We start from the raw sequence: 25625 nt of genomic DNA, 5'->3' as shown, positions 1-25625 counted from the left end.
TGAACCCCTCATATGGTCACAAAAATGAATGAAAATGATCCGTTACCAGCTGTTCAGCCCACCTCTAGTCCTTTGACCAGCCGATTGGCTAGTTCTATTGTCTTGTTGGTGCGGTTGACCTCTTCCTGAAAGCTAAGTTTCTCTGACGTGGCTTTTTCAAATGCTGTTGTCAGGGTTTCCAGACTACTATCCAGTTCCTAAGAAAGAAGAGGAGAGGAACAGGCACAAATATAATGACTTGTGGCTGTTCATATTCTGGAAGTATTTCTTACAAACAAGACTGTATTATGTAGTATGGGACCTGACAATAATGTAATGAAACTAAATATTCCCCTGCATACTAAACTTGTTCACTTAAAAGGAGGATTTAACTACAAGTTGTTCAACAAGCTAATAGAACGCTTCAAGGAATAATTAAAATTGTACAGAAATTGCTGCAGGACGAGGAAAAAAGTACACATTAACCGGCCTGTAAAAGAATCATTGCCACCAGCAGTCAGAGTTGTTGAACTTAACAAAAAGCAGCAGCAAAAACGTCAGTGAAATGCAAGTGGTTGCTATTGTTGTAAATAACAACCAGTTCATTTTGTTGTCTAACAATAAATAATGAATCTGCAGTATTTTTTCCTGCATAGAGAATTTTTTGGGGTGTTAGAAGTTTTCACTGACTCAAGCAAAATAGACATTTTTTGTTGAATTCAATCGTCAGAAATAACAGAAAAACATATGCATTTCTGTCAGAGAAGCTAATGCAGTGCGTAGTCATCACCTAAAGCCCATTCTGAGGCAGGAGAAACCCTGATATACAAGTAACGGTAAAACTAACATAAGACAGAAACAATGATGTCATCAGACTTACAGCAAGTTTCTTCCTGATGACCTCGAGCTTCTCAGCAGCTTCGGCCAAATCAGCGTTAGCCTGAGACAGACACATCCTCTTCATCTCCACCTCGCAGAAAACCTGGAGACATGCACATTCCGTAATGATTAGTCGTTATCGTGAATATCACCAACAAAAACCTACAGACTGGAATGCAGCTCATTCTCACGAACACATTCATGAAATGTTACACAAAATTCCTTTTTAAAATTGTACAAATCAAGACAGCAAAGTAGAAATATACTTACAAAAATCTATCCAAGGCAGCATAAGTGTCGGGGAGAGGAAAATAAACGTATGAAATCCAGAACAGTGTGCTGTACAGTGGAAAAACATCACTTAGGATTAGCATGGGTGACGTTAAATATATGTGACAGCTGGGCGACATGTGCGCACCTCATGGAATCGTACGATGTTGATCACCCAGGAACAAAGCCCCGCGGCGGCCGAGGATTTCTGTCGCACAAAATCGGGGTTGAACTCCGGGTCGCTGAGGTACTCGTCTCTCACGCACCTCACTGTGGCCTCGGGGATGTGCTCTTTGTCAAAGTTCACCAGGGCCTGCAGGAAGTCATCCACCTGGAGGTGCATTTGTGTGCAAAGGTGTGTGTGTGTACGCGGATTAGATAAAATGGTGTCACAGTCTCCAAGTATAAATATCCCTGCAGGCTTTTTTGGATTCTAAATCGTGAGCGGGAATAAGGAAGTAGAATAAAATAAAAATGCAAAGCTCTGTAGCCTAATGTATCGCAGTGCTTCTTTAAACCTCTTTTTTCTTTAGTTTTATCTATTACAGCCGCACTGAGATGAAATAGGAGCAGAGCAAGGAAGGAAATGACAAAATACCAGCAGTCATCGCACACTGCAAAAAATATAAAACAGTCACACTAAAAATGAATATTCAATTTTGAGTTGTTGAAGAAAAAGTAGCAAAATTGCAACAAATCATTTAAAAAGTAAAACATGTTATTTCAGCAGTTTAGGGGATTTATCTGTGATGGACTTTTTTGGCTTCGTTGAATTCAGCCATTAATCAACGAAAAACCACAAGACATCGCTGTAAAATATCACCTTGCTCATGACCATCTTGGAAGCTTTCCAGCTGCGATCTTTGGGGATTCGGCCTTGGGGAGCCAGTAGCACCAGAACAGCTGCTGAGACGTTGGTGACAATAGCTGGAGGGTTGGGAAACGTCCTCAGCTCTGTCAGGTTCAGCTGGATCACACAGAAAATCACACGCACGCACGCACACACACACACACACACACACACCCACCCACACACACACACACACACACACACACACACACTTTGAATTAGGTGGCTGGAATGGAGACAACCTCGTAACGTCTCTTTCTTTTTCTTACGATGGACATATAAAACAAGCTGAATGCAATAAAATAAAACGAATAAAACACGCTGAAAGGATTCAGGTCCCTGTATTTATGTGTTTTACCCTGTTGAGTGTATTGAGGGCTGTGTTTGCTGCCTGTAGGGCAGGTTCAGCCTTGGCCAAGTCCTCCTCGGTCTCCTGCTGCTGTTTGGTCACTTCAGCCTGAATTGCTGCCACCTGAACAATCACAAAAAGATGCGTGAAGTCATCTGTGCACTTGAAATGGATTGTTGCCATTTTGGGTTATTTCTGTTCCATGTTATTACTCCTCTTCCCTGTCTTCCCTGTTGACCCTCTCATTGAGGAAGTGGCATTAAATGAACCTCAAAATGTGCAGTAATTTTCATAATACAGGGCTTCATGTCTCTTCTGTTGCTACTTGAGAGGCCCTAGAATCGCACACTCTTACCCTCTGCTCTTCAGCATCAGCAACAGCTCTCTCTTGGTTCAGCTTATCTGTCTGTTGTCCTATCTTAGCGATGAGAGCCTCAATGTCTGTGTTCCTCTGCCACAACTCCACCTCCTGCACTGCTAACTTGGCTTTGAGATCCTCCACCTGCAAAAAAGGTAAGAAAAAGAAAGCTCAGAAAGTTTACTCGTAGACAGTGGACACATAGCAAACTTTGACTTGCATTAGTGCCTTATAGAGTACATTTTCTAACCTGCGAGGCAGTCGTCTGCAGTTTCTGCAGTCCGTTCTCTAATCGTTCCATCTTCTGGGTCAGCTCTGTGCGTTTTTTTCCCAGTAGGTTGTCATACAGCTTCATGAATTCGAGGAAGCTCTTTGGAGTGGTGTAGTTGAAGTGCTTTTCATTCTGCTGGTACTTGACACTCACCTGTGTGGTGCAGTCAAACAAGTCACGTCAAAGAAGACGTCAAGAGCGATAATTGCTCACGGTGCTTTGCAGCGGCTCTCACCTCGTTGACACATGTGTGGGCGTAGGAGATGAACTCACTGATGGAGGCCCTCACTTTTGGCTGCACAGCATAAAGACACACATGGATTCAGGAAATGATAATTGTACTACTACTGATAGCAAATGTAATAGTGGATGTATTAACACAGACATACTTAATAATATCAATGATACAAATTTATTTAAGCCACACAAATACTGTTTAAGTCGTTCATACACATGGATATTACAAGTATGTATATTAGACTTTCTACTATTTGAGATACTTGTATAATTAGCACTATGGGTTCATGCATTTAAACCGTATTCAGTGTTAAAATGTATGTGTAACACTTTGTACATATGCATTTCAGCTCCCCTTAAGAGAAGTGTGTTGTTACCTCCAGTCCAGGTATCTTCTCTATGAACGTAGAGCTGACAGAGTGCAGAGCAAGCTGAGGCCAAGGGTGAAACCAATCAATGGCAGTGCAATTTACCAGAGCCGGAAACTTCCGTGCACGTGTGCGCAACGTGAATCCGACTGGAGAGAAACACAAGACCACCTGGATGATGGCGCAGGCGGTCGAAAAAGATTGAGATGAAGGATATTGTCGATATATCACACTTGTTGTACGGTTTAATATGAAATAATAAATCATGTTTCAGACCTTGAGCTGTCTTCGTATTCTTTCGATGAAAAAGCTCCAACAGTTGTCTCTGCTATCTATGAGTCCTAATCCCCTCAGCTCCATGCGGATCGATGTCACAATCATATCCACTTCTTCGTCGCTAAACAGGTCTGGAATATCCCCTAAACGACACAAACAATGCAAGCTCAGGGTGTGTTTGTTTCTGCTTTCAAGCCACAGCTGCTACCTGTTAGATTATTGATGTGTTTCTCACTCTCAGTTTTTTTCTTTCTTTCACAAAATATGTTTTAAGTATAAAGTATACAAACATCTAATTTGTGTGCCATCTTTCTACCATTAATACTATGAATGCAGCATCTCATTAGTGAAATGCATTAAAATTCTGTGACAAATTCTGGCGAGGACTGTTACATGTGTCTGTGTAAAATGTGCCATATCCGCTCTCTATTCAGAAACAAAACTCTGCAAAATGAGAAATTTTCACCCTGAAAACTGCTGTTGAATTTGTGCTCTCAAAGTCCTTGATACAGTATTCATGAGAAAAAATGTGCCAAAGAAAGCACACTCATTCCTTGGATTTCACATCAGTAGATTTTACACAATAAAGCAGAACTCCTGAACTAATAAAAAGAGAAGACACTCATCCAAGGTCAGTGTGACCAAACCTGAGGCCAGCATATCGTTGATGAGCACCAGGAAGCGTTCATCTGGAATCTGAGCATCTGTATGAAGGAACACTGTGCCGATGTTCTTCACTCCCACCTTTATGTACAATGCTGCGATGTCACTCTGTGGATGTGGGAGGCATCGAAGGGACAAGGAGGTATAGAATATAAAAATCAAAGAGGAAGTAGGAAAGAGAAGACATGAGCAATATTATACACGTCAAAGAAATAGTTATTGTGTCAAACATAAGCATCAACCCTCTTAATGACAACAGTGGAATGACATTTCATATCTGTTGTGCATTAGTGGATACATGGTTACCTTGAGGTCATTGATGCCATATCCTTTACGCAGCGTGATCTGGAAAACTTCCAGCGTGCTGAGGAAGGCAGCCAGTCGACACAAACTCTGCTTCCCGCTGCCACCCACCCCCACCAGCAGGGCGTTACCATAGGGGGCCTCCAGGATACGACTGATGCGACATCTGAGTGCAAACACTGGACTTAATGGTGTGTTTATTGTCTGTGGTTTACATTTGCGCTCATCTCTGTAAATCTTTTCTTTGGCCATGATAGCATGTGCCTGACTGTATATACATGTCTCTGTGTGTGTGTGTGTGTGTGTGTGTGTGTGTGTTACTCACACATGCTGGATCGCTTCTTCAAACAGCACCAGATCCATGACAGCGTGCAGCTCATTATAATGTTCCAGAGCATCAGCCAGTGTCTTCTGGAGTTTTTCCCAGTCTGAAGCCTGACAAGACAGGCAAATAAACTAATGAACCTAGCTCTTTTGAGTAAGACTAGCAAGTGTCCAAATCAGTATGTGGTGACATCCAGATATATAATGAAATTAAGTTACCCCAAATAGAAAAGAAAGGCAATCAGTTTGCTAATGATTGTGAATTCATCCTCATTTATTTCCTGAAGGATCAAACATGACAGCACAATTTGTGCCATTATGTCACTGAATATGCGAGCTACAGACAATCTACATACTAAACTGATTGAAGTCAAAAACATTTAAACTCACTCATTTTTATTATCACTGGTAATAAAAAAACAAATGGATGCTTGAAAGGAGCAACATTTAGTCCAGACTGGAACAGTTCTGGGTAGCTTTGGTGTGTATGAATGTGTCAAACCTGGTGATAGCGAGGCTCTCCCACTCCCTGGGCAAAGTGACAGTACACCAAAGGCTGGTGGATAAAAACGGACTCATCTATTCCCTGGAGCAAATTGGCAGAAACAGAAAAAAAACAAACATGAAAATACTGAACGGGGCACAGTCAAACTGTCCTTCAGTGGCTAAAAATATGCTGTATTATTTCACACAGGACATGCAGATTGCCTAGAAACATCACGCGTGCCATTTCTTACATTTTGTTGTCTGAAAAAAGAACATTTGGAATTTTTTAGATAAAGGTGTAGCTGTGTATTCTTTGTTTCTTACCTCAAAATATCTCTTGGCAGTGTCCAGCAGGATTTTATTGAAGAGTTCCACATCCTTTTCCTCCATCAGTTTGTCAGAGTAAACCCTGGAGCTCTCATGGAGCCACAGATGAACCAGGTCAATGGGGTAACGGATACTCTCTGGCAGGGCAAACAGGATGCCCTACACATTGGAGAGTAAATAATCATGTGATGAGATTACACTTGATGTTAACTGTTTATCTACTACATCAGCATTCTCACAAAACTGATAAATTTTCACAGGTCAGCTGCTATTATTCTTAAACTAATAACTTAAGATTTACTATGAAAATCATTAAACACGGTTACCCAGCACTAATTTGTCTAAGCATAGTTTTGCTGTTGTATTTTGGAAGACAGTGTACCACCTGGAATATGTTGGAGAGATCTCGCAGGTTAAAGATGTAGTGGAAGCGTATGGCTGTAGGCAGGAAGTTCTGACTGATTTTCTGGTGCAGACAGATAGCTGCCTGGATGAGCAGAACCAAAACATATTGACACAGACAAAATACATGAGACAAGGTCAAGGATATGGCGGTTGATAAATTGACAGACCAGTGTTTGCATGCGTAACACAAAAGAGCAAATTAGGTCTTGATGTAGACAAATGGTGCAGTGATGCTTTTATGTGCACCTGTATGAGAGTTCCAACTGAGCGAGACACTCCGTAGCTGAATCCTCCCTGAAGGAAATGAGCTGACAAGATGCTGGAGAAGATGGTAGCTAATGCATCAGCACTGGGGAAATGTACTGCAAACACTGAGAAATGTCTCTGGAATGGAGACAGGAAAAATGAGGAATTATTCATCACTAGGAGTCTATGTGGGTCCAAACTCAGATTTATATTTACACTTATAATTACTCTCTAAACCACCTCGGAAATCTTTCATTGAGCTAAATTTGGTGCGTAAATTGGCTATTTTTTCAACCGCTGATCTAGTTTATTCTGCGTTTATATATACAATAGTAAATGCATGGTTGAACGTGTCTAAAATGCTAATAAAGTAAAGATTATGATGAAAATTAAGGTGATGAAAAGAAGTAAGCAGTTTGTGCCTGTGTGCTGCCTGGACTTTACCTGCAGTCTGGGGTTGATTGAGAAGCTTCCAGCTGTTGGGTTCATACATGTAATATACTGGCAGTTATGGATTTCCTTCAATACCAACCGTTGTCTGTCGTACCTAAAACAATTGCATCTATTTACACTCAACTTAACCATCAAATTCTGTGTGACATCTGTATGTGGTGTTCAGTTAAAGAATTGTATATTTTAACAGTATGAAATCTTTGGTCTGGGTGTGTGTCCATTATGTTTGTCTTGTCTTACCAGTGGTTGTAGTCAAGGTGCTGGCGTATGAGTGTGTGTGGCTGCACAGTCCCATAACCATCCACCTCAGGCATGTTGAGGTCGTCTATGAAGTAGATGAGTCTCTTGGCGGTAGGAGGAGCAAATTTACGACCAGCTTTCTTCTCTAGAGGTTTCTCCAGGACACCTGAGGTCCATATAATGTGGAACACAGTTTCGGAAAAGCATGAAGTTTGGACAGTGTTTGCATGAAATTAGTCACTAGCAGAAAACGTGTGAATTGTAGAGTGATTCTCAGATCTGCACCAGAAAGGAAGAAATAAAAATACAAGGATAAATCAATTTCACTTGTGAATAAAAAAAAAGCTTGCATTGGACTGAAGGCCGTGTCATTTAGGCAGCATAAATGGGAAAATGCAATTAAGTACTACAACAAGCTGTAACCCATTGTGACACATAGTACATACATAAAGGCCTATTGATTTTGCAGCCTGGATTTTGCCCTTCATAGTGTTCTCAGGTATGTGTGTATGTCTATTTCACAAGGGTAAGGACATCGGAAAAAAATGAAAACGATCATGAAAAAAGAAAAATATTTTGTGCTTATTTCAGTGGTTCTTACGCTGCAGCATGGCTGATGTGGTGTAGTAGTTGAAGGGGACTTTGGTCACCATATAGTCCTCCTTCAGCTTGGCGACTTTATCAGACACCAGGATGGTTTTGCCCACTCCTGCGTTGCCCACTAACATGATAGGTTTGCCTCTCTGGAGCAGCAGATCCATAAAGAAGGTCAGACAGATTGTTTCTGGGGTGTGGACCAGCACCGTCTGAAAAACACATCACATGACTTATGTGGTTAATATAATGTACAGTGATTCCTGCTGGCTGTCGTCAAACACACACATTCATTAGAACAGTCACTCACCTGTAACGGTACATCAGACTCCAGCTCAAAAGGCACCATCTTCTCACTCCAGGGTACAAACTTTTTAGTCTCAGAGTCAATAAAATAGTCAAAGACGGTGCCCTGGGAAGGAAACTTCACGGCTCTCATCTCTTTAGACCACCAGCGGCTAAATTCGGCTCGGTGGTCATTCAGCTGAAATGGGTGTTGGGTAGACAAAACATCATAACCTGGTATAATAATCTCAGTTATCTGCAGGGTAAAATGCTAGTTAGCTCTGCATGCAAACATTTAGTCACCACACACATGATCCTGAAATAGAGCCCCTCCAAAAGCCCAGACGCAAGCGAAGACGAAGTAGATCTCATAAAGTTCTCTGGGAGAGTCAGCTGGAGTGTTTTCCTCCGTCAACAGGCAATCCAACAAGCAGCACAGAGTCTGATCGAGAAAAACAGAAATTCTACACCTCAATGGACAGTAGATAGCATCCAGTTTGAGAACAGCTCTCCCATGTGCATTTAAACCTATTGCACTTATTGATATACATAAGAGCATACCTGCACCATGCTGGTTTCTGGAATGGGAGTGATGGTTTTCAGGTTGCAGCGGACTTGTTCCAGGCAGTAGGGCACGTACTTATCAAACAAAATGGTGAGGTTGGCTCGCTCTGATTGGGCCTGTCGGGTGTCTATCCAGCTTGTCACATAACTGGGTACACAGTCACGACAGCAGTGCTGATCAAAACACAATATAAATTTTAAAGCAACATAATTAGTGTTCATGCTTGTGTGCATCTTACGAGCTCCAGCCGAGGTCCTGTGGGTTGACATACAGTATTCCCGCCCTGGAAACTGTAGCTGGAGTAGCAGCCTTCAGATGAGAGATCTCAAAGAGTAGACGCATGCTGGAGGACAAACTGATCCTCTCGTTACTGGCAAGAGTTAGAACCTTAACCAGGAGGGGAAAAATAGGATTGGCAGAGCTTAAGCATTGGCTAAAAGAAGCAAAATGCATCCACCCAGTGACTGGTAGTGACAAACATTAATATACAAATTCTAGTTTAGGCTTTAGGCCAGTTAATGTAAAAATTCTGTCAAACCCACAGATAAAAGACAAAATCCAGCTTCAGGAGAATGGAAACATGGCACACAAACCTTATTGTCATCCATAACTGTGTTGAGTGACTCGATCCACATAGGGTCAATATCCCCATCCAGAACAATCCATTTGGGTCCATCGTGGCCCACTGAGGTTAGTTCTCTCATAGTAGACGAGAACAGACCTAATGTGAAGTGAAAAGTAAAACATTCAGTAGTATAACAACAGGATTTTCTTTGGATTATTCTACTGTCAGACCAGCAGTGGGGCAAAAATAAAACAATAAAAACTAAAGTTATACTAAAGCAAATCCATGTATTGAAATCCTAGTAATATTATTCCATGTGAAAACTATCCAAACAGGAACTGACTATGAGCCAGAAAAAGTACTTTAACTCTCCAATTAATTCTGAGAACAGTCTGGGGAATAAATTAAACTCCCCCTTGATAGCGACCCAAAATCCGGAGGAAACAGGTTCTCTTGATCATCGCTTCTCACTCGTTAAATCGCTTGTATAATCCTCAAGGCCCTCACCGTCTTTCCACTCTCTGGTTGCAGGGTGCAGGTATCCAAACAACTCATCTGTGGTAACAGCTTTAGGATTAATATCATTCCATACCGGCTTCATCTTCATGTTTGCATAGGTCCTATGGAGCGTCTTCAAGATCTGGTAAATAACCATCACAAACGTACAACATGCTCTGTGTAATGTGTTTTTACAAAAGCAAACCCTCCATTGTCACTCGAGATAATCCATAGAAATGGTGTACGTGCATATGCAGTTTGCATTCATTGTCATTCAAAATAATACTGAGAATATTGATGTAGCAGGTATTACAGAAGCTAACCTGGCTCTTTCCAGTTCCCGGTCCACCTACTACAAACACAGAATGTCTGACAGCCAGCAGCTCCTCCAACTGGGTCACCTATAAACAGAGAAACATGGATGTCAAAATATCTCAAAGCACTCCTGAAAATATACTAAATAATATAAGTGTTAATTACAAATTTGCATTTTTCCCACACAACAGACTGAGATGTAGATTTTCATTTATTTTCCTACAGGAATTATGTTCTGCATGCTAATATTAGCAGCTCAGGACTAAATCCACCAGTGTAAACGATGAAGCGGTGATGAAGTGTGACATGTTTCTGGCACATACATTGTACATTATTCATTTCTTCCCAGCAAAAATATGCAAGCACCATTGTTAATATGCCACTGATTACAGTTATATTAATATTTAACACATGCAAAAAGTAAGAGGCACCTTAAGGATGAAATTTTCCTCGGGCTGCAGACGCAGCTCACTGACTGACTGGCGAACAGAGTTTTCTAGCTTAGGGTCTCTCTTCCTGGGTACGTCCAGCTGAGGAAACAGGTCACTGATCAGCCCAAGGAATATGGGCACGTCACTGGTCACTATCTTAGGCAGGTTGAAATCCCTCAGGGCCCGCATCAGCACCTGAGGAGAAAACAATGACATCATAGTTAGATGAAATGAAAAAACTCAAATTTGGGGAAACGGCAAGCCATATGACTGCACACAATTCTTTCAGATGTATGAGAGGTGAGAAACCTTAATGTCACACCTGTTCCTCTGGTCTACTACGTTCCTCTCTCTTCAGAGATCCAGCCACAACCAGGACTGATTTAATAGCACGTAAACCCCAATCATAATGATCCTAACAGATAAAAGAAAGTAAGTTATCTAAGTCACTCAAAGCATGAAAACGTCATGCAACTTTACACTGAACTGTTTTTGTTGTCATTGGTAGTATGGGACACTTACTGTGTATTAGCCTTATATAAACTGTGCAATCACATGTAGAACACTAGTCTGTCAGCATGACAATAAAAGGGACGATGATCCCTCTAAAGATTTTATTAGCTCAATAATATCCCTACTCTTCCCATCTCTTGATCTTTGACATTCACTTTTGCTTTCAGAAGTATTGACTTGTCCTAAAACAGCAGAAGGAATAGTCATAGTACATGCTATGCCCTTACAAGTCGGTTTACTGGACCTACTTGTTTGGACAGCAGCTCTTTACACAGAGTGTAGAGGCTGATGAATTTGCGTGCCAGCAGACGAGCATCTATGAATCCTTCAGCCACCAGCATAATCTCACAGATCAACTCAAAGTCTGGGATCACCATAGCACAGGGTCTGAACATCAACAGATTAACAGATAGTTATTTCCAACATTCATTAACTCTTGCATTCAAAGGTCTCCCCTTCCTCTTGTTAAATCAGACCTGAAAAGAGCCTTGAGGTTTTCCGGGAGCTCAGCTCTGCCAGCATAACCTGGGTTCAGAGTGATGAAGATTCCCACTGTTGACTTCAGTTCAATCTCCTCTCCCAGGAAGTGAAACCTACATGGACACATTAACAGTTACTGATTGCTAAGTGGGTGCTTAGACAAAACTCAGATAGGATTAGCAGACAAAAGAATGAATCGATAGAATGTATGGATAGGACAAAGTGCATTTCCACATTTACCTCTGTTTTTTGTTGCGCACAGCATCCTGTATAGTCTTGACCTGCACAGCTACCACAGACAGAACGTCCACAGAGATCCTGTTGAATTCATCAAAGCAGCCCCAGACTCCTGTCTGAGCCAGACCCTTATAGATGTTGCCTATAGACTGAAGAAATGGCATGAAGACAGGAAGAGAAGCTGAAGCGAGGAATAAATAGAAATTACAGTATAAATGCAGTCAGTGGACACTAGGAGAGAACAACTGTGCAGTTCATGCTACCTTGTAGTCCATCTGTTCTGAGCAGTTGAACACATACACCATGATGCCCAGAGAGCGTCCAAGGTCCTTGGTTGTCTCTGTCTTGCCGGTGCCAGCTGGGCCTGATGGTGCACCGCTCATGGTAAGATGAAGGGACTGGGTGAGGGTTATGTAACACCTGACAGTGGTAGGGTTGAGGTGAAAAGTAATAGAGAAAAAATACATTAATTTCAAATGACCTGTGCATTTGTAAACAATGTGCTGTGAAAGCAACAGTGTCATGCTGTATGCATTTTTTTATATGTAATGGTTAATTATAGAATGTGGTCAGACCTAAATATTTGTGCTATCTCTTTATCTGATCACAGAAGAGTAACAAAACACACTCTTTTCCTTTTCTAGTCTCAAATTTACATCTGCGTGGGTGCTAACTGCTTTTAAGCTTTTCACACCTTGACTGGAACACTTAAATGTTAAGTGCTTACAGTGACCTTGTTTGTAGTTGCTAGGCAAAAGGACTCCATTATTAATGTCTGTCATCACCCAGTTCCAGGACTCTGTTTAAAATACACATCTTCAAAAATGTGTCTCTTTTCTAAGCTTGTATCTTGGTGTAACATATATTACATGTTTACATACCTGTCAGTGAGTGGGGTGATGACCAGTCTGTTAGTGTTTCCCAGGTATTCATAGCTGAACTGGAACTGGGCATCACAGATGTTAACGTAACAGTGTTTGGTGTCTTCATCCCAGCGATGGCGTAACTGGGACAGCCATGCAAACGCCTGTCCTGTTGTCACCTAACACACACACAATAACACTGTCAGGAAGGTCTGACAGTTTGCATAAGACTCATTTAAAAAGTGATTTAGAATATCAGCGCTACCTTCTGAGTAATGAGACTGGCCACCACATCTCGAGCATGGACGTCAATAGTGCAGATGGTCATGATTTTCTGTCTGTCCCCAGGAGTTAACTCTCCGAGCAGCATGTGGATCAGCGAGTTGAGCTGTGTGATCTAGAACCCAGCAAACTTTACTGAGCAAAACAACCACGGCATGGCATAACTGATCAGGTGAATCCAGAAAATAATCAGCAATAAAGCAAATCCAGTTAGACTCTGAATGTAATGCGACGAGTGCAATTTTGGCAGGAATTCAAGAGAAACTACTGATAACTCTACATTTTTGTCCTAAAACTAACAAGTATTTTCTTTATCAATAAATCTGCTGATTATTTCTTGGATTATTTTTAATGGTTTTGTCTCCAGAATGTGACAGGATGCTGAAAATAATCCATCACAGCGTCTTTAAAGCATTTAGCTTCTAAATTCTGTGATTGCAGCTTCTGCGATATGAATGTTTTCTGGTTTCTTTCCTCCCCTGTGACAATGAACTGAAGATTTTCTGATCTTCTGAACAAATTGATTAATCGTTATTTAAGATGGTAATTAGTTTCAGTTCTTGAATGAAGCTTCACCGAACCGGGTTCTATTCTGAGAAGTTCCAGTTTGGAGCCAGACAAGAACATTTATGAATAAATCCAGATTTTTAGCTCTGGTTTGGTTGCCTCTGGCAGATTTTAGAATCAGGATGAATTTTTAAAAATAAAAACAGTTTAAATTCTGTGTTTTCAGCTTCTTTAATGTGGGTGTATTCTGGTTTCTTTCCTCTGTGACAGTTGGCTGAATATCTTTGGACAACCACTGTGTTCACCCACCAGCCTAACAATATCTTACTTTAGAGCACTACCTGTTTTCTGTTGTAGTCTTTGAGAGCTGTTTCAAATCCTTCCTCCACTCTCTCAAAGGCAATGCCCACATCTGTGGCCCACCACACCTGACTACCGGTCAGCCCCACCTGTGAATGGACAAAAAACAGAGGGATGTACAAGATTACTTTGTGTTTATAGATTTAAATGGTTTTCTACACACTATGCATTATCAGACCTGTGCAGGGTAGTCAAAGAGCCACTGGTCTCGTGGCTTGTCCTCATAGGCAGCGACAGCTTCCTGTATCTCTTTTTGAACTGTGCAGCGCATGGTACTCTCTAAGGCACTTAACCAACATTCTGCCTGGAGAAAGACAAAAAATGTTAAAAAAAAAGTCTGAATAGTAAGGAAAAAGTATGGACATCATACCACACGGAAACTGTATTTGCATTTTGTTACATACATGCAGAACGCCCACAGAAAGCTTCCTATCATGGCTCGAACAGTTATGTAGTTGATGAATCTTGCAATAACCAAACACAACCCTCCTTAACAACTGTATTTGCACACACAGTAATCAAAAGTTGTTTTTCAGTACCTGTCCTTCGCAGGCACACGGCTCTGAGAATGAAACATATTCCCCCTCTCGACTGTACATGCCTATAGCAACCGCCACCCCCTCCTCCTCTCCCCCTTCTCCACCTCTGTCTGAGTCCTTGAAGCGAAGATCCGCTATGTTGTCAAACAGCTTCAGTAAATGTCTGGTCACCTGGAAAAACACACAAACAGACACACAAGGACAGTTATTCTTTTAAAGGTCATGTTGTTAACAGACTGTGATCTCTTGGATTGAATTATAAAAACAAAACAAAACAAAGAAACAAGAATCAATGTCAAATTTCCACTTTGTCTTTCATTGTTATTTTAATCAGCATTTTCCATCCATAACCCTGAGATGCGGCTCGAAGAATATATTGTACTGATAAGTCCAATGTGCTGATAACCTCTTGGTATATTCTGTCTTGGAAAACAGAATTAAATTGTAATCTGGCACCTGTTTGGGTTGTGTTCCCTTGGAGACAATCTCCAGCAGATCTGAGGCAGAAACAAAATAAAATCTGGGGAACGTGAGTCTCTTGGTCTCCAGATACTCAGCCAACGCCTTCTCGCACACAGACAGCCTCTGCTGTAAAGTTTCTAGGCTGTCCAGGAAGCCAGGCTGGTTGGTTACATCTACCACATTGCTGTTCTGCACCACCTCAGTCATCAAACTCTGGGTCAGAAGGACAGCAAAATAAAGTGAGAGGGGAGAGAAAGTATGCACAATATAATAGTATAGTGAGATGGAAGCCAGGACTCTATTGTTTGAATGTGTGTGTACCTGAAAGTCGGTGTGTATTCCCTGAAATCGCTCAGCATCATTGGCCAGCTGGCAGCGGATGTCATGGCTGTTAGTGAAGATGCTGTTAAGATGAGCCCATGTTCTTTGGACAGACATCCATGAGGAGATGACCAAGTCCGCCACCATCAGCTTCCTCTGCCATCCACTTACTTCTGCCTGAAAATACTCCACATATTTACTCATCAGGATGTTCTGCAGCTGCACCTGAAGAGAAATGAAACAGGAGCATTTCAGGTTGGTCTGTAGGAAGACACTCTTGTGCACTGTTACAAAAATGACAGGAGAATTTCTGCCTTTCCAAATTATGTCTTATGTCTTGGGGTCATTGTTTCCCCCCAAAGCCCCCAGCCCTTCATACGATAACTTTTTTTGTAATTAACATTTTTATTTTCATAGTTTCATTTCAACAATACAGCGGTAACAGTAATTCATACGATAACTTTATTATGAAACGTTAGGGGGTAAGTTGTCTGTCAAACTAAAAAAAGTACATACTATAATTTGTCAAGAATCCGGTACACAGGCTCACCTGGTTGTCTTCCAGTGTCTCGATCAGATTCTCATCTGCTTTGAGTAGAGGGGTTCCTGTGCTGGTATGAGTCTCATAAGACAGCGACATAATGCTCCATGTCTGAGTTATCTCGGCCAAAATCTATAAATTAAATGAAGAACTTTACACGTGTCACATCTGTCATTTGAAAAGAAGGGACAAAATAAAAAAATGTACAGCAGGAAAAACTTTAAAAGTCTCATACTTTGCCCACTTTCAGCAAATTCATGAAATTCTCACATGTTCCCTGAGTGGATCTTTTAACGCTTCAGCTCATAATAGTGCAAAGTTCATTTCACCATGACTGCATAATGGTTTTAATCTTGTTCTAAACAATGTGTCTACGGGGTCTGTAGTTATAAAAGCCACTGAGCTGCTGCTCCCCCCGTCAGAAAAAGAACTCTGGGCGCGTTCCAAAATCCATACTAAAATACTATTCACTGTAGTATGCCAGAAGATGATTTTGCATGTCCCAATACACTGTATGTCAAATGTAGTATACCAAAAATACCAGGATGTCCTACTATGTCCGGTTAGATTTTGAAGCATGCAAGCCAGCCTGCTTTTCTGGCCATTCTGATTCATTATCCTGTGACTCAACAAGCAATCATTTGTATTGTTCGGTAAATTCTTAGATCCTTATGTCCAAATGAATTATTCATTATTACACATCACAGCATATTATTATTGGTTGGTATGGATTTCTACCTTCTCAATGGCCATTTCTTTCACAGCCTTGTCCACTATGTTTTTAACCTCATCCTCCACACGATGAAGCTGTAATTCCAACAGGTCCCCCAGGGTGGTGCCCTCCCCCATCACAAACCTGACCTGAGGACCAGAGAGGATACATGGAAGCCACGGCGGTGATCAGATTTCAGATTAAGACAATTACGAGAGGAGTCTGCAAACTAGTCGAAAGTATCGTATACAGTGCAGAACACAGCCTCTAATGAAATATTATTGAATTTGACGGTGCAAGGGATTGTGAAGCAGCAGCCAAGATATTCTCATACCCCTGTGGTGTTCATAAGCTGTTGCCAGTGTCTCTCCCTGACAGCAGAGTTTTGCAGCTCGTTGACAGCTCTCAGAGAGGTCAGCAGGTTTTTCACAGTTGATTCAAGACCCATGTAGACGTCCCACACCCGTACCTCCTTATCCAGCATCTTCATCTCCTGCAACACACAACAGAAAAACTTACAAGTACTAAAAATTCATTGTTTTTTAAAAAAATCACAGCATAAACTAAAAATAAAATAAAAATTGTAAATATGACAGTATCTGCCCGCTGAAGCTTGCCCTACTTTAGCAAACCGCCGGAGCTCCATGTCCATCTGCTCGACATTGATCTCTTTCCATGGAGTCTTGGTCCAGTCCTGTATACTGGTCTAGGATCGACAGGAGATTGAAAGCATTACCGGAATAATTGTCTAATAATTCCCAAAGAGGGAAATCTCTTCTCACTGGCAGTCTTTAAAGCATTCAGAGCACAGAATAAACTCTAAAACACATCTACAAATATGTCAATGACTCACTTGAGAACACTTGCAATGCAGATCCCTTTTCATCTCTATACAGACCTTTCCGCTCTGTATTGATGTTTAAACTATGGAGCTCAAGCACAACTAAGAAAATAAAAATGCCTGCATATTTGCGTTGTGCTGGTATATATTTACCTGCACAAAGATGACCATGTCCCAGACTGCTTTGACAAGTATAATATCAGATCGACACTGCCGCAGCTGCTTATAGTCTGGAAAGCTGACCTCAAACAGATCAGCTGTGTCCTGCAACTTCTTCATTTCCATCTCCATCACTGCAACGGCTCGATTAGACTGAAGGCAGACATTTTGATACGCTGTTATTTAAAACTGTAAGGTAAAATAGATTTTAATCACATAAAAAAAATGAGTGCCAAGTTTCCTTTTTAATAGGTAGCAAAGAAATCTCCCAATACTCACCTTATCAATTAGTTTATATGGCTCTTCCAAGTTTATCTTAAAGATTGATTCGGTGCGAAACTGTTCTCTGAACTCATACTGCTTGACCTGAAATGTGAAAACATGGCAAATTCAAGGTTCGTGCATATCTGCTTCCATCTCTTCATCTATCACTGTGCAGACACTGGGGTGGTGCGGTGTCATATATAATGCAGGAAAGAAGGTAAGAAGGTTTCTATGTCAGATATTGAGCGCTTTGTCAGGGGTTGCCAGACTGACATCCTACCTGGCTCACATGCAGCCTCACCTCAAACCTGACACATTTCCTGCGTATAACTGAAACTTCATTTGACTGTAGCGGTGCCACTTCATGTTTGACTGTGAAGGCAATTTTCCGGAGACTTTTCCATTTTTCAGGCAGCTCCTGTGTTTTGCGGCAAAGGAGGGGAAAAATGTAATGTAGTGATAACTGTACATATTTTCTATCATCTGTGGAAAAGTGTACGGTTGTACATTGGTGCATACTTCAAGCTGTGTGTAGACGCTCTCTGGAAGTTGCTGTCCGTATGTCTTCAGGAGTTCGGCAGTAGACTTGAGTGGTTTGAAGTGCTGTTCGTTGCTGATCTGTCTGTCTCGTATGGCCATGAGGTGTCCCATGATGTTCACAAGACCTGCATAGTCACCATCTGACACCTTCGCAGAAAGACCGCTGGCCGTGTCCTGGACAAAACTGGATAACTCCCTCACACTGTGGGACAGAGAAGATAGAAGAAAATGTTTTTTGAAGTATGATATTAAATAAAAATAATCCTAACTCCTACATCCACTTAGTGGCCAAGTCAAAATTAAAGAGTTGCTATTTTTTTCTGTTTTTGTTGATGTTGTACATTTATAATGATAAATTCTTGTACATGAGTGTCTAACCTCTGGTTTACATGGTTGAGAAGGTGCTCTTTGAACATCCAGCTCCACCTCTTGATGACATTCATCAGTGTGTGCTTGAAGGGTCTGATGTCCAGCTGCAGCCAACCACAAAACACCCTCCTGTCTTCCATTTTGCTCACTCGAACATACAGAGACTCAAACAGATTGATCTGTAATGAAGAACGATATGGTTAATATTGTTGCGCTGACCATATTTGTAATTGCTGGTTAGATAAATTAAGGTTAAAGAATGTATAAACCACAAAAGTAGAACACACTTGTTCTTTAAAGTTGTCCAAGGTGGGTGGGTTCTTTTTTAGCTCGTAGTCAGCATACAGCTCAGCTTCCTCTGTACTCAACACGTGGCCATAAAGCAGAAACTGTCTCATAAATTCAGACCTGTGAATGAAAAAGACAATTAAATGTGCATTCCTGTATAAGATAAATTTGATAAATGTCATAAACAAATCAAAAATAGTGAAACGCATCTGACCTGTCATCAGTCCAGAGGTATCGATAGCTGGAAAATGATGCCTGGTATTCTCTGACCTGAAAATCAACACAATCTCTACAATTATATTCCTGTAAACATAAAAAATAATCCTCCATGTGTGAAGAGAAAAAAAGACGCTTACCTTAGCGACAGCTGCGCGTGCCCGTGAGCGGATTATGTGGCACATCTCTGACAAATCCTCCATTTCATTTATGTCACACTACAAGATGGGAAGTCAAGATAGCGTATGACAAGCGTATGTCTACATGCAAACATAAATATGTATATGCGTTTGTATGCACAATGTGTATAAGTCTACAATCTAATCTGTCCTCCACCTGATAGTTCTCCAGCTGTTTGTGGATTGCCACTCTGGGAATGAAGGACGCCGTGCTTGTGATGTTGGCCACCATCTTATCCACAATATCGTAGAAATTACCACTGTGGCTCAGGTCTAATGAAGGCTCAAAGGTCATCTCATTGCTGTTGAGAACCAGCTGAACCTCAAACAGTGGTGTAATGCGCTGAGCAGCATCTGTGTTGTCCATGAAATACTGCAGCGAGCAGCGGACTGCACTGGAGAAGCCTGACAGGATCATGCGGTCCACATACTCTGTGTAGGCCTGCCACTCGCTGCTGTTTAGATCTGCCACACCGAGCAGAGATTGGTTCTCCTGGAACACAGTGGTAACGTTTTAGAAGGAATGGGAAGGGAAAAAAATCTAAATAATCAAAGACACAAATGTGACTTGCAGATGTTACCATTATATGTATAATGTGCACAGGTCCTTCTCACTAAGATCAGGAGTATGATGTGAACATACCTGCAGTAGTTTGTGTATTTGCTCCCCTGTACTGGTGATGAGAGCATGCTGTTTAGAAACACTCTCTTCAATGTCAGAGAAGATGAGGAGAGTAGAATCCCGGCTCTTTCTGGTGATGAAAGCACGGTTGCTGAATTTACCCATAAGACCCTGGATGGCCTCCACATTAGCTTTGCTCTTCCAGACACGAGTAGAAATACTCTGCCGATAGCAAAAAAAAGAGAACTTTTACAATCAATATTTACAACAGTATCATGCTGAAGTTTGTGTTTCACAAGCTTTCTACAGAGGAAAAGTGCTTCCCTATAAATATTAAATGTCATTTTTTGTTTGCTGGGAACTCAGTCAAAACATTTTCCTAAATCGCATAAGAAAATCTTCAGTACCTTGACCAGGTCTCGTGTACTCTGAATGTACTCCCGCAGGTCATCGTGAGCCCAGGTCAGCTCCTGGAGGGCCGGATCCAGCTTTCGTTTCATCCCATCCATCTCATCTCTCACCAGTCCCAGTTCTACAGCCAGGATGGTACCGTGGAGCTGGTTGTGCCACTGGGTCACCAAGGTGAGTGTCTGTGTGTACTACATCATAAAGTACAGTGTTAACATCAAAAAAGCACCTACAGCCATACAGCTCATTAATATATCTGTCTGACGCTATGTCCAGTGTAACACTAGAAGGCGAGTTACTACCATGTATAGTTTCTCCCTTTTTGAAAAGAGGTGCAGAGCTGCTTTAGGAACATTTTCATTCTTCAGCATGCCCAGGTATTGAACTTCCCGTAGAACTGATGTCAACTGAAGAAAGTGAGAGGAGGAGAAAAAGCAATAAGCAATTTAATAAGTTATTTAACCAATAAGTTGTTTATCAAATGTCAAAATCAGTGCCTGATGCATAAGCCTCCTTTTGGCATTGCTGATTATAAACATTCAATACTGCAAAACACTTTTTCTTGTCTGTCTGACTGTTATGTTAGTTAGACTCTGTGATTTTATTTGTAAGTTCAAACATTAGGGTTATTGCTGATAATACAAAAATAGTTTCACGGTTCATTGAAATCTAACTGCTGTTACTAGCTCAAGGTAAAGTGGATTTACTGAAAGTGAATTTGTTAAATCCTAAATTGACAGAAACTTTCAAAGTCACTTAGCACAGTAACATACTCATTAAAACTAGAGCGCTTATGGTTGATATGTTAGATTTTCCGCTTCACTGTATGTAGCATCTTCAATCTGATGTTTTTGCAGGTACGACTGTAAGGACAACATGCACAAAGAGTATTTAAGCTCTGACTAGTATGTTTCATATTCCTATTGAAGAGCAAGTGTGCTTACAGCTGGACTGAAGTTGACCTGGAACAGGCCTGTCTCAGCGTCTAGTGTCAATAGTGGGTCCTTGAGGTGTGTTTCACAGATCTCCTCCAGCCCCTCAGTCCACTCTGAGAACAGCTCTTCATCCTGCTGATCCAAAACCTCAAGAACACGTTCACACTTCTGGAGCGCATCATCTGCCTCAGCGCATCCCAGAGGCCTGGAAGCAACAGATGGATGGAGCGAAAGAAAGAACTGGCACATATTTGACAAGTAAACCAAATTTTTGCGGTGTGTATGGTGGAGGTTGGTAGAGTTGGTCCGTACATGTGGGCCAGCTGGCAGAGGCTGCTCCTGTTGGTGAGGATGCGACTTCGAAGCTCCTGTGACCATTTGAGGTTACCAGCCACAGAAGGCATATTTTTTCCCAGGACTGCACAACCTGACTGTAACTGAAACACAAGACTTAATGAATCCGCGGACAACTAAGTCATGCTTATTTCTATAAGCTGATATTTTGCCATAGATGTTTGTAACACAAATGTGTATGTCATGACGCCATATGTATTATCTTTAAATGCTTAGAGGTTTCTCTGCCACTACAGCATAGTTGAGCGTGGTAAATGGCTGTAGTTCAGACTAAAGTCATTTATTCACATGTAATACAGCCATATTTTTGCATATTCTTAGGTAAGTGAGCTGATATTCACATTTCTAAGTCACTGAGAATTTCGGATCAGCGTCTCTCACCCCGTCTCTGTGTTGATCAAGTATAAACTGACAGTGGTCGATTTCATGGTTGAACACGGCCAACAACTCGCTGTAGTTAGGAGAAAACAGCTGGTGGATTCTGGGTCTCTCAAGCAGGGTGCCAAACATTTTTAACAACTAGATGGGACAGAAGAACAACAGTTTAATTACAGTGTACATTTTAGACTCATAATGTATAAAAAATACACAGCATGCCAATTGTCCCTATAATGACCAAATGCCCCACAGCACAGATGAATATTATTATAGTATGTCTAGCATTTTCCACTCCTTTCACACAGTACTGACTACATGCTTGTATATTACTTAGCACAGAGATAGTATTGTAAAAGGAGTCGGTGTGTGTAAACGTACCTTAAAGGTTGACTTCAGATTTTTGGAGTGCTGAAATGCCAAATTGAGGACGGTTCCCAGCCTTTGGTCAAAATCTCTATTCTGCTCCATAAAGCGGCTGTAGTGACACACAAAATCCTGGACACAAGAAAGTATAAGACAGGAAATTATGGATATTTTTTAGTGGCTTTTGTGATTAAAAAAGCTTTAAATCCACTTATATTATTAGGCAATTTAATACCATTAAATTTGCTTCAAGTTCTCCTTAACCCAGTTAATCAGTATTGGCTGGAATAACACACACTTGAGAAAAACACATTATAACATAGATCAATTTCTGATTGAGTTCCTGTTCCTAGTCACACTGGAAGCTGTTGTAAAAATTCTAGTAAATTAAATATTGATGCACTGACTAATAATGACTCCTGTCACTGGTTCTTGTGTGTTGCTAAGCAACTACTTTGCTTTGCTACCTTTCAATTACTGCACTGCTGAGCAGAAAAATAACATCTAATTGTTATTTTTTATTATCTGGCTGTGCATGTCAATGCCACTTACAAATCACTGTGAATCACAACCCTGTGGGGCTTATTAATTAAATAGCAGTGTGCTATCAAAGACAGCTGCAACAAGCTCACTCGGTCTCACATTGTTAGTGTAGTCCAAGGGGTCATATTTGCTCTCTCTGAGGGTTCGCCAACAGTCATGAAACTCCTCGCTCATGCTAAAGACCATCTCGCTGAGGATTTTCCCTCTGGAACCACCCAGTTCAATCTTCTCCAGCTTCAGAAAGTCCAATGCTGTTGCAAAGAGTTCCTAAATGTGAAATGAAAAATGGCACTAGTTGGTCAGGGTGACAGGATGGAGGAAAAGATATTTAAAAAAGCCACGCTTGGAGAGCCACACACCTCGATCATTAGAAGCCTTTCCACGATGCAATCTGAGCGCTTGAACACAAGTGTTGCAGGAAAGTCCCATAGCTTTATGTTCTGACTGTGTCTGTAGTACTGAGGGATTTTCTTGCGGTGAGTGTGAAACAATTGCTTAAAGGCGCGAAGCACTGAGATGCTTATCTGTACTCGCTCCATCCCCTCCTCAAGCTCCATCTTAAACAGCTCTTCAGGGATGAGGTAGGCAAAGGCCTGTATACAGATGAGTCAATATTGAAATCAGCTGTAAAAGTTTTTCTTCTTTAGTCTTTTTTCACATATACATAAATGCACCTTTTCAACGATCAGGTTGCAAAACTCCTGCAGGAGGACCACCATGCGCTGTGGAGTGCAGTAGTACTGGGAGTGACTCCAGATAAGGCAGAGAGTGTGATAAAGTGGAGGCAACAGAGTATCCACCTGTGGGAAACTCCTCTCTTCTAAGTTGCTGATTTGTCTCCGCAGAGGCCGTAGATGCAGATCTATGTCCTCTGCTTCCAGCACGGCTTTAATTACATCCACAAGTATTAGGGGGTGACATGAACACAGTAAGGGGTTAATTCTGCTCTGGCAGTAGTGTTCTTAGATTGCATTCAATAAGACATTCAGAAATTATCAGGCTTAATATTAAAAGAAAACAGAAGCTTGCTGTGCGTCTACATAAAAAGAAACTGTAATGCTGGACTAATAGAGTAAATTCTGGTTGTTAAAAACAACAAGCACTTATTTTGTTTCTGAAGTAAAATTAAATGAGAAGTCGTGCAGTGAGACACCTGATGACAATGAGGAAATTATATAATTAGCACTGATAAATGTGGAGTAATGCTGATCTACCGTCATTGACTTTCACACAGACATCCTTGAAGGCGGAGTAGTAACTGCTCTTGACTCTTCTGAGGATCTCCATAATCTGTTCCACTTTGGAGCTCTGGATCTGAAAACAAACGTATCAGAGTAGGACACACATTCAGTGGTCACTTTATTAGGCAAACCTTTAAAATCTGTTGTAATCAGTTAAATTTATAACACTCACAATGATCAGTTTTTGATATTATACAATATATTGTGAGAACGTTCCTAATTTTATGTTCTTCTGTTTACACAACAGGGATGCACAACGTTAGAAACATGATTTAATGTAGTGGAACGCTTAACATCTGTGACTTTAATGTTGAAACATATTATTTTTGACATACTGAATTAACACTAGCATGACGTTATAGGAATAATAAAAGCAGACTTTGTGGTGGAGCAGTTAGACACTCGTCTACCTTATAAAATGGACAATGCATGTATATCAGCTGATATGGGAGGAAAAATACTCCAATAGTGGAGTGTGTGCTATGTGACATGACATTAGGGACAGTTACTGGTTAATAACTTAGCAATTTCAATCTTTAAACTCAAAATGCTGAGAAATAACAGAAGCCCATGAATTACACCTCTATTATTGGCACTTTGAGAGATGTAGTTTCAGTTTACATTTGGAATCAACTGCATCCCTGTCAGCTTCCACAGAGCTACTGTCATACTTGTGACTGGATGCCCAGCAGGTTTTCCCTCTGAGTGGTCCAAAATTGGAGCTCCACGTTGGGGCCTGGGTGGTCTCCCTGGAGCAGCACCATGCCGGAGTCTTTCTTCAGCACATTCCATATCTGTCCGGACCACTGAACTATCAGAGTTTCTATAGAGTATAACAAGCCACGGTCCAGTGGCCATCCTGTGGGGCTGAGAGGGACAGAGAGTGGGGCAATCAGTGTGGATAAAAATAGCAACATGAGCTATGGAAAATGAATGTAGAGTAGGATAACTACAAATAGGAGTAAACTGTTCTAGTAAGTCTGCAAATGTCATCACTGTCAGTTAGCAAATCATTTTTATTACACTGAGTCAGCCAGCGTTTACTGTAACAAACCTCTGCGCACCATGTTTAGCGGTACCTATTTATGACCTGAGGGGTGCCCTACGAAGCACATTAATCAGTTAAAGAGGTATACAGAGAATAAATCCAGAGTTTATAATGCCACAAAGGTGGCTCTCTTTTAACCCGACTAGATCACCACAGCAGTTTATGCTGCACAGCTGGAGGAGGTTATATGCAAAGTTTGGGGTTTAAATCAGCTGCAGGAAGCACCACCCTCTCACAGTTTCTTTTCCTGACCAAATTCTCTATGAGTGACAGATTCTTAGCTGAAGGGACTATCTGCAAACCTGTTGAGCGAAATGAAGCTCACTTTGATTTGGCTAAAAACAAATGCGTACAGTTCATTATGGGATAGTGTCAGACCTAAATGCAATTTGTGAATACCATGTGTAAATGAAAGACATTAAAAGTTACAGAGCTCTAATGTGCTGCATTCATATCAGAAATAAGCTGCAGACAATAAGAGTACAATAAAGTAAATACATTGACTTACACCATTAGGATTTTC

General features: G+C 41.2%; 1 protein-coding gene across 1 annotated transcript in view; it reads right to left on the bottom strand.

The window, feature by feature from the left end:
• The window catches only part of dnah9l (dynein, axonemal, heavy polypeptide 9 like), a 35366-nt gene extending 10548 nt beyond the window's left edge, over positions 1-24818 (bottom strand). The window contains exons 1-66 of the mRNA XM_008301864.1: positions 24726-24818; positions 24028-24127; positions 23488-23699; positions 23173-23406; positions 22913-23080; positions 22286-22402; positions 21911-22048; positions 21488-21612; positions 21185-21380; positions 20543-20647; positions 20240-20431; positions 19854-20054; positions 19368-19703; positions 19172-19249; positions 19030-19085; positions 18815-18935; positions 18537-18706; positions 18138-18360; positions 17920-18036; positions 17634-17720; positions 17349-17507; positions 16977-17060; positions 16689-16847; positions 16381-16503; positions 15652-15774; positions 15102-15326; positions 14775-14993; positions 14319-14489; positions 13958-14083; positions 13761-13868; positions 12896-13027; positions 12649-12809; positions 12031-12187; positions 11771-11916; positions 11527-11643; positions 11299-11437; positions 10860-10952; positions 10538-10732; positions 10115-10192; positions 9801-9933; positions 9322-9449; positions 8967-9115; positions 8725-8875; positions 8474-8605; positions 8189-8362; positions 7886-8090; positions 7285-7450; positions 7036-7138; positions 6592-6729; positions 6326-6427; positions 5938-6099; positions 5630-5713; positions 5129-5238; positions 4807-4969; positions 4485-4608; positions 3838-3980; positions 3571-3732; positions 3192-3251; positions 2936-3109; positions 2683-2829; positions 2337-2450; positions 1952-2095; positions 1277-1459; positions 1129-1134; positions 860-961; positions 63-197 (exon numbers count right to left, since the gene is read on the bottom strand). Of these exons, the coding sequence (XP_008300086.1) occupies positions 63-197; positions 860-961; positions 1129-1134; positions 1277-1459; positions 1952-2095; positions 2337-2450; positions 2683-2829; positions 2936-3109; positions 3192-3251; positions 3571-3732; positions 3838-3980; positions 4485-4608; positions 4807-4969; positions 5129-5238; positions 5630-5713; positions 5938-6099; positions 6326-6427; positions 6592-6729; positions 7036-7138; positions 7285-7450; positions 7886-8090; positions 8189-8362; positions 8474-8605; positions 8725-8875; positions 8967-9115; positions 9322-9449; positions 9801-9933; positions 10115-10192; positions 10538-10732; positions 10860-10952; positions 11299-11437; positions 11527-11643; positions 11771-11916; positions 12031-12187; positions 12649-12809; positions 12896-13027; positions 13761-13868; positions 13958-14083; positions 14319-14489; positions 14775-14993; positions 15102-15326; positions 15652-15774; positions 16381-16503; positions 16689-16847; positions 16977-17060; positions 17349-17507; positions 17634-17720; positions 17920-18036; positions 18138-18360; positions 18537-18706; positions 18815-18935; positions 19030-19085; positions 19172-19249; positions 19368-19703; positions 19854-20054; positions 20240-20431; positions 20543-20647; positions 21185-21380; positions 21488-21612; positions 21911-22048; positions 22286-22402; positions 22913-23080; positions 23173-23406; positions 23488-23699; positions 24028-24127; positions 24726-24818 (9378 nt within the window). The remainder of the gene's footprint in view (positions 1-62; positions 198-859; positions 962-1128; positions 1135-1276; positions 1460-1951; positions 2096-2336; positions 2451-2682; positions 2830-2935; positions 3110-3191; positions 3252-3570; positions 3733-3837; positions 3981-4484; positions 4609-4806; positions 4970-5128; positions 5239-5629; positions 5714-5937; positions 6100-6325; positions 6428-6591; positions 6730-7035; positions 7139-7284; positions 7451-7885; positions 8091-8188; positions 8363-8473; positions 8606-8724; positions 8876-8966; positions 9116-9321; positions 9450-9800; positions 9934-10114; positions 10193-10537; positions 10733-10859; positions 10953-11298; positions 11438-11526; positions 11644-11770; positions 11917-12030; positions 12188-12648; positions 12810-12895; positions 13028-13760; positions 13869-13957; positions 14084-14318; positions 14490-14774; positions 14994-15101; positions 15327-15651; positions 15775-16380; positions 16504-16688; positions 16848-16976; positions 17061-17348; positions 17508-17633; positions 17721-17919; positions 18037-18137; positions 18361-18536; positions 18707-18814; positions 18936-19029; positions 19086-19171; positions 19250-19367; positions 19704-19853; positions 20055-20239; positions 20432-20542; positions 20648-21184; positions 21381-21487; positions 21613-21910; positions 22049-22285; positions 22403-22912; positions 23081-23172; positions 23407-23487; positions 23700-24027; positions 24128-24725) is intronic.
• Positions 24819-25625: the final 807 nt, after the last annotated feature.

The sequence above is a fragment of the Stegastes partitus genome, unplaced genomic scaffold (genome assembly GCF_000690725.1).
Source record: "Stegastes partitus isolate 25-593 unplaced genomic scaffold, Stegastes_partitus-1.0.2 Scaffold1722, whole genome shotgun sequence".
NCBI lineage: Eukaryota > Metazoa > Chordata > Actinopteri > Pomacentridae > Stegastes > Stegastes partitus.
This window is presented reverse-complemented; position numbering and strand designations above follow the sequence as displayed.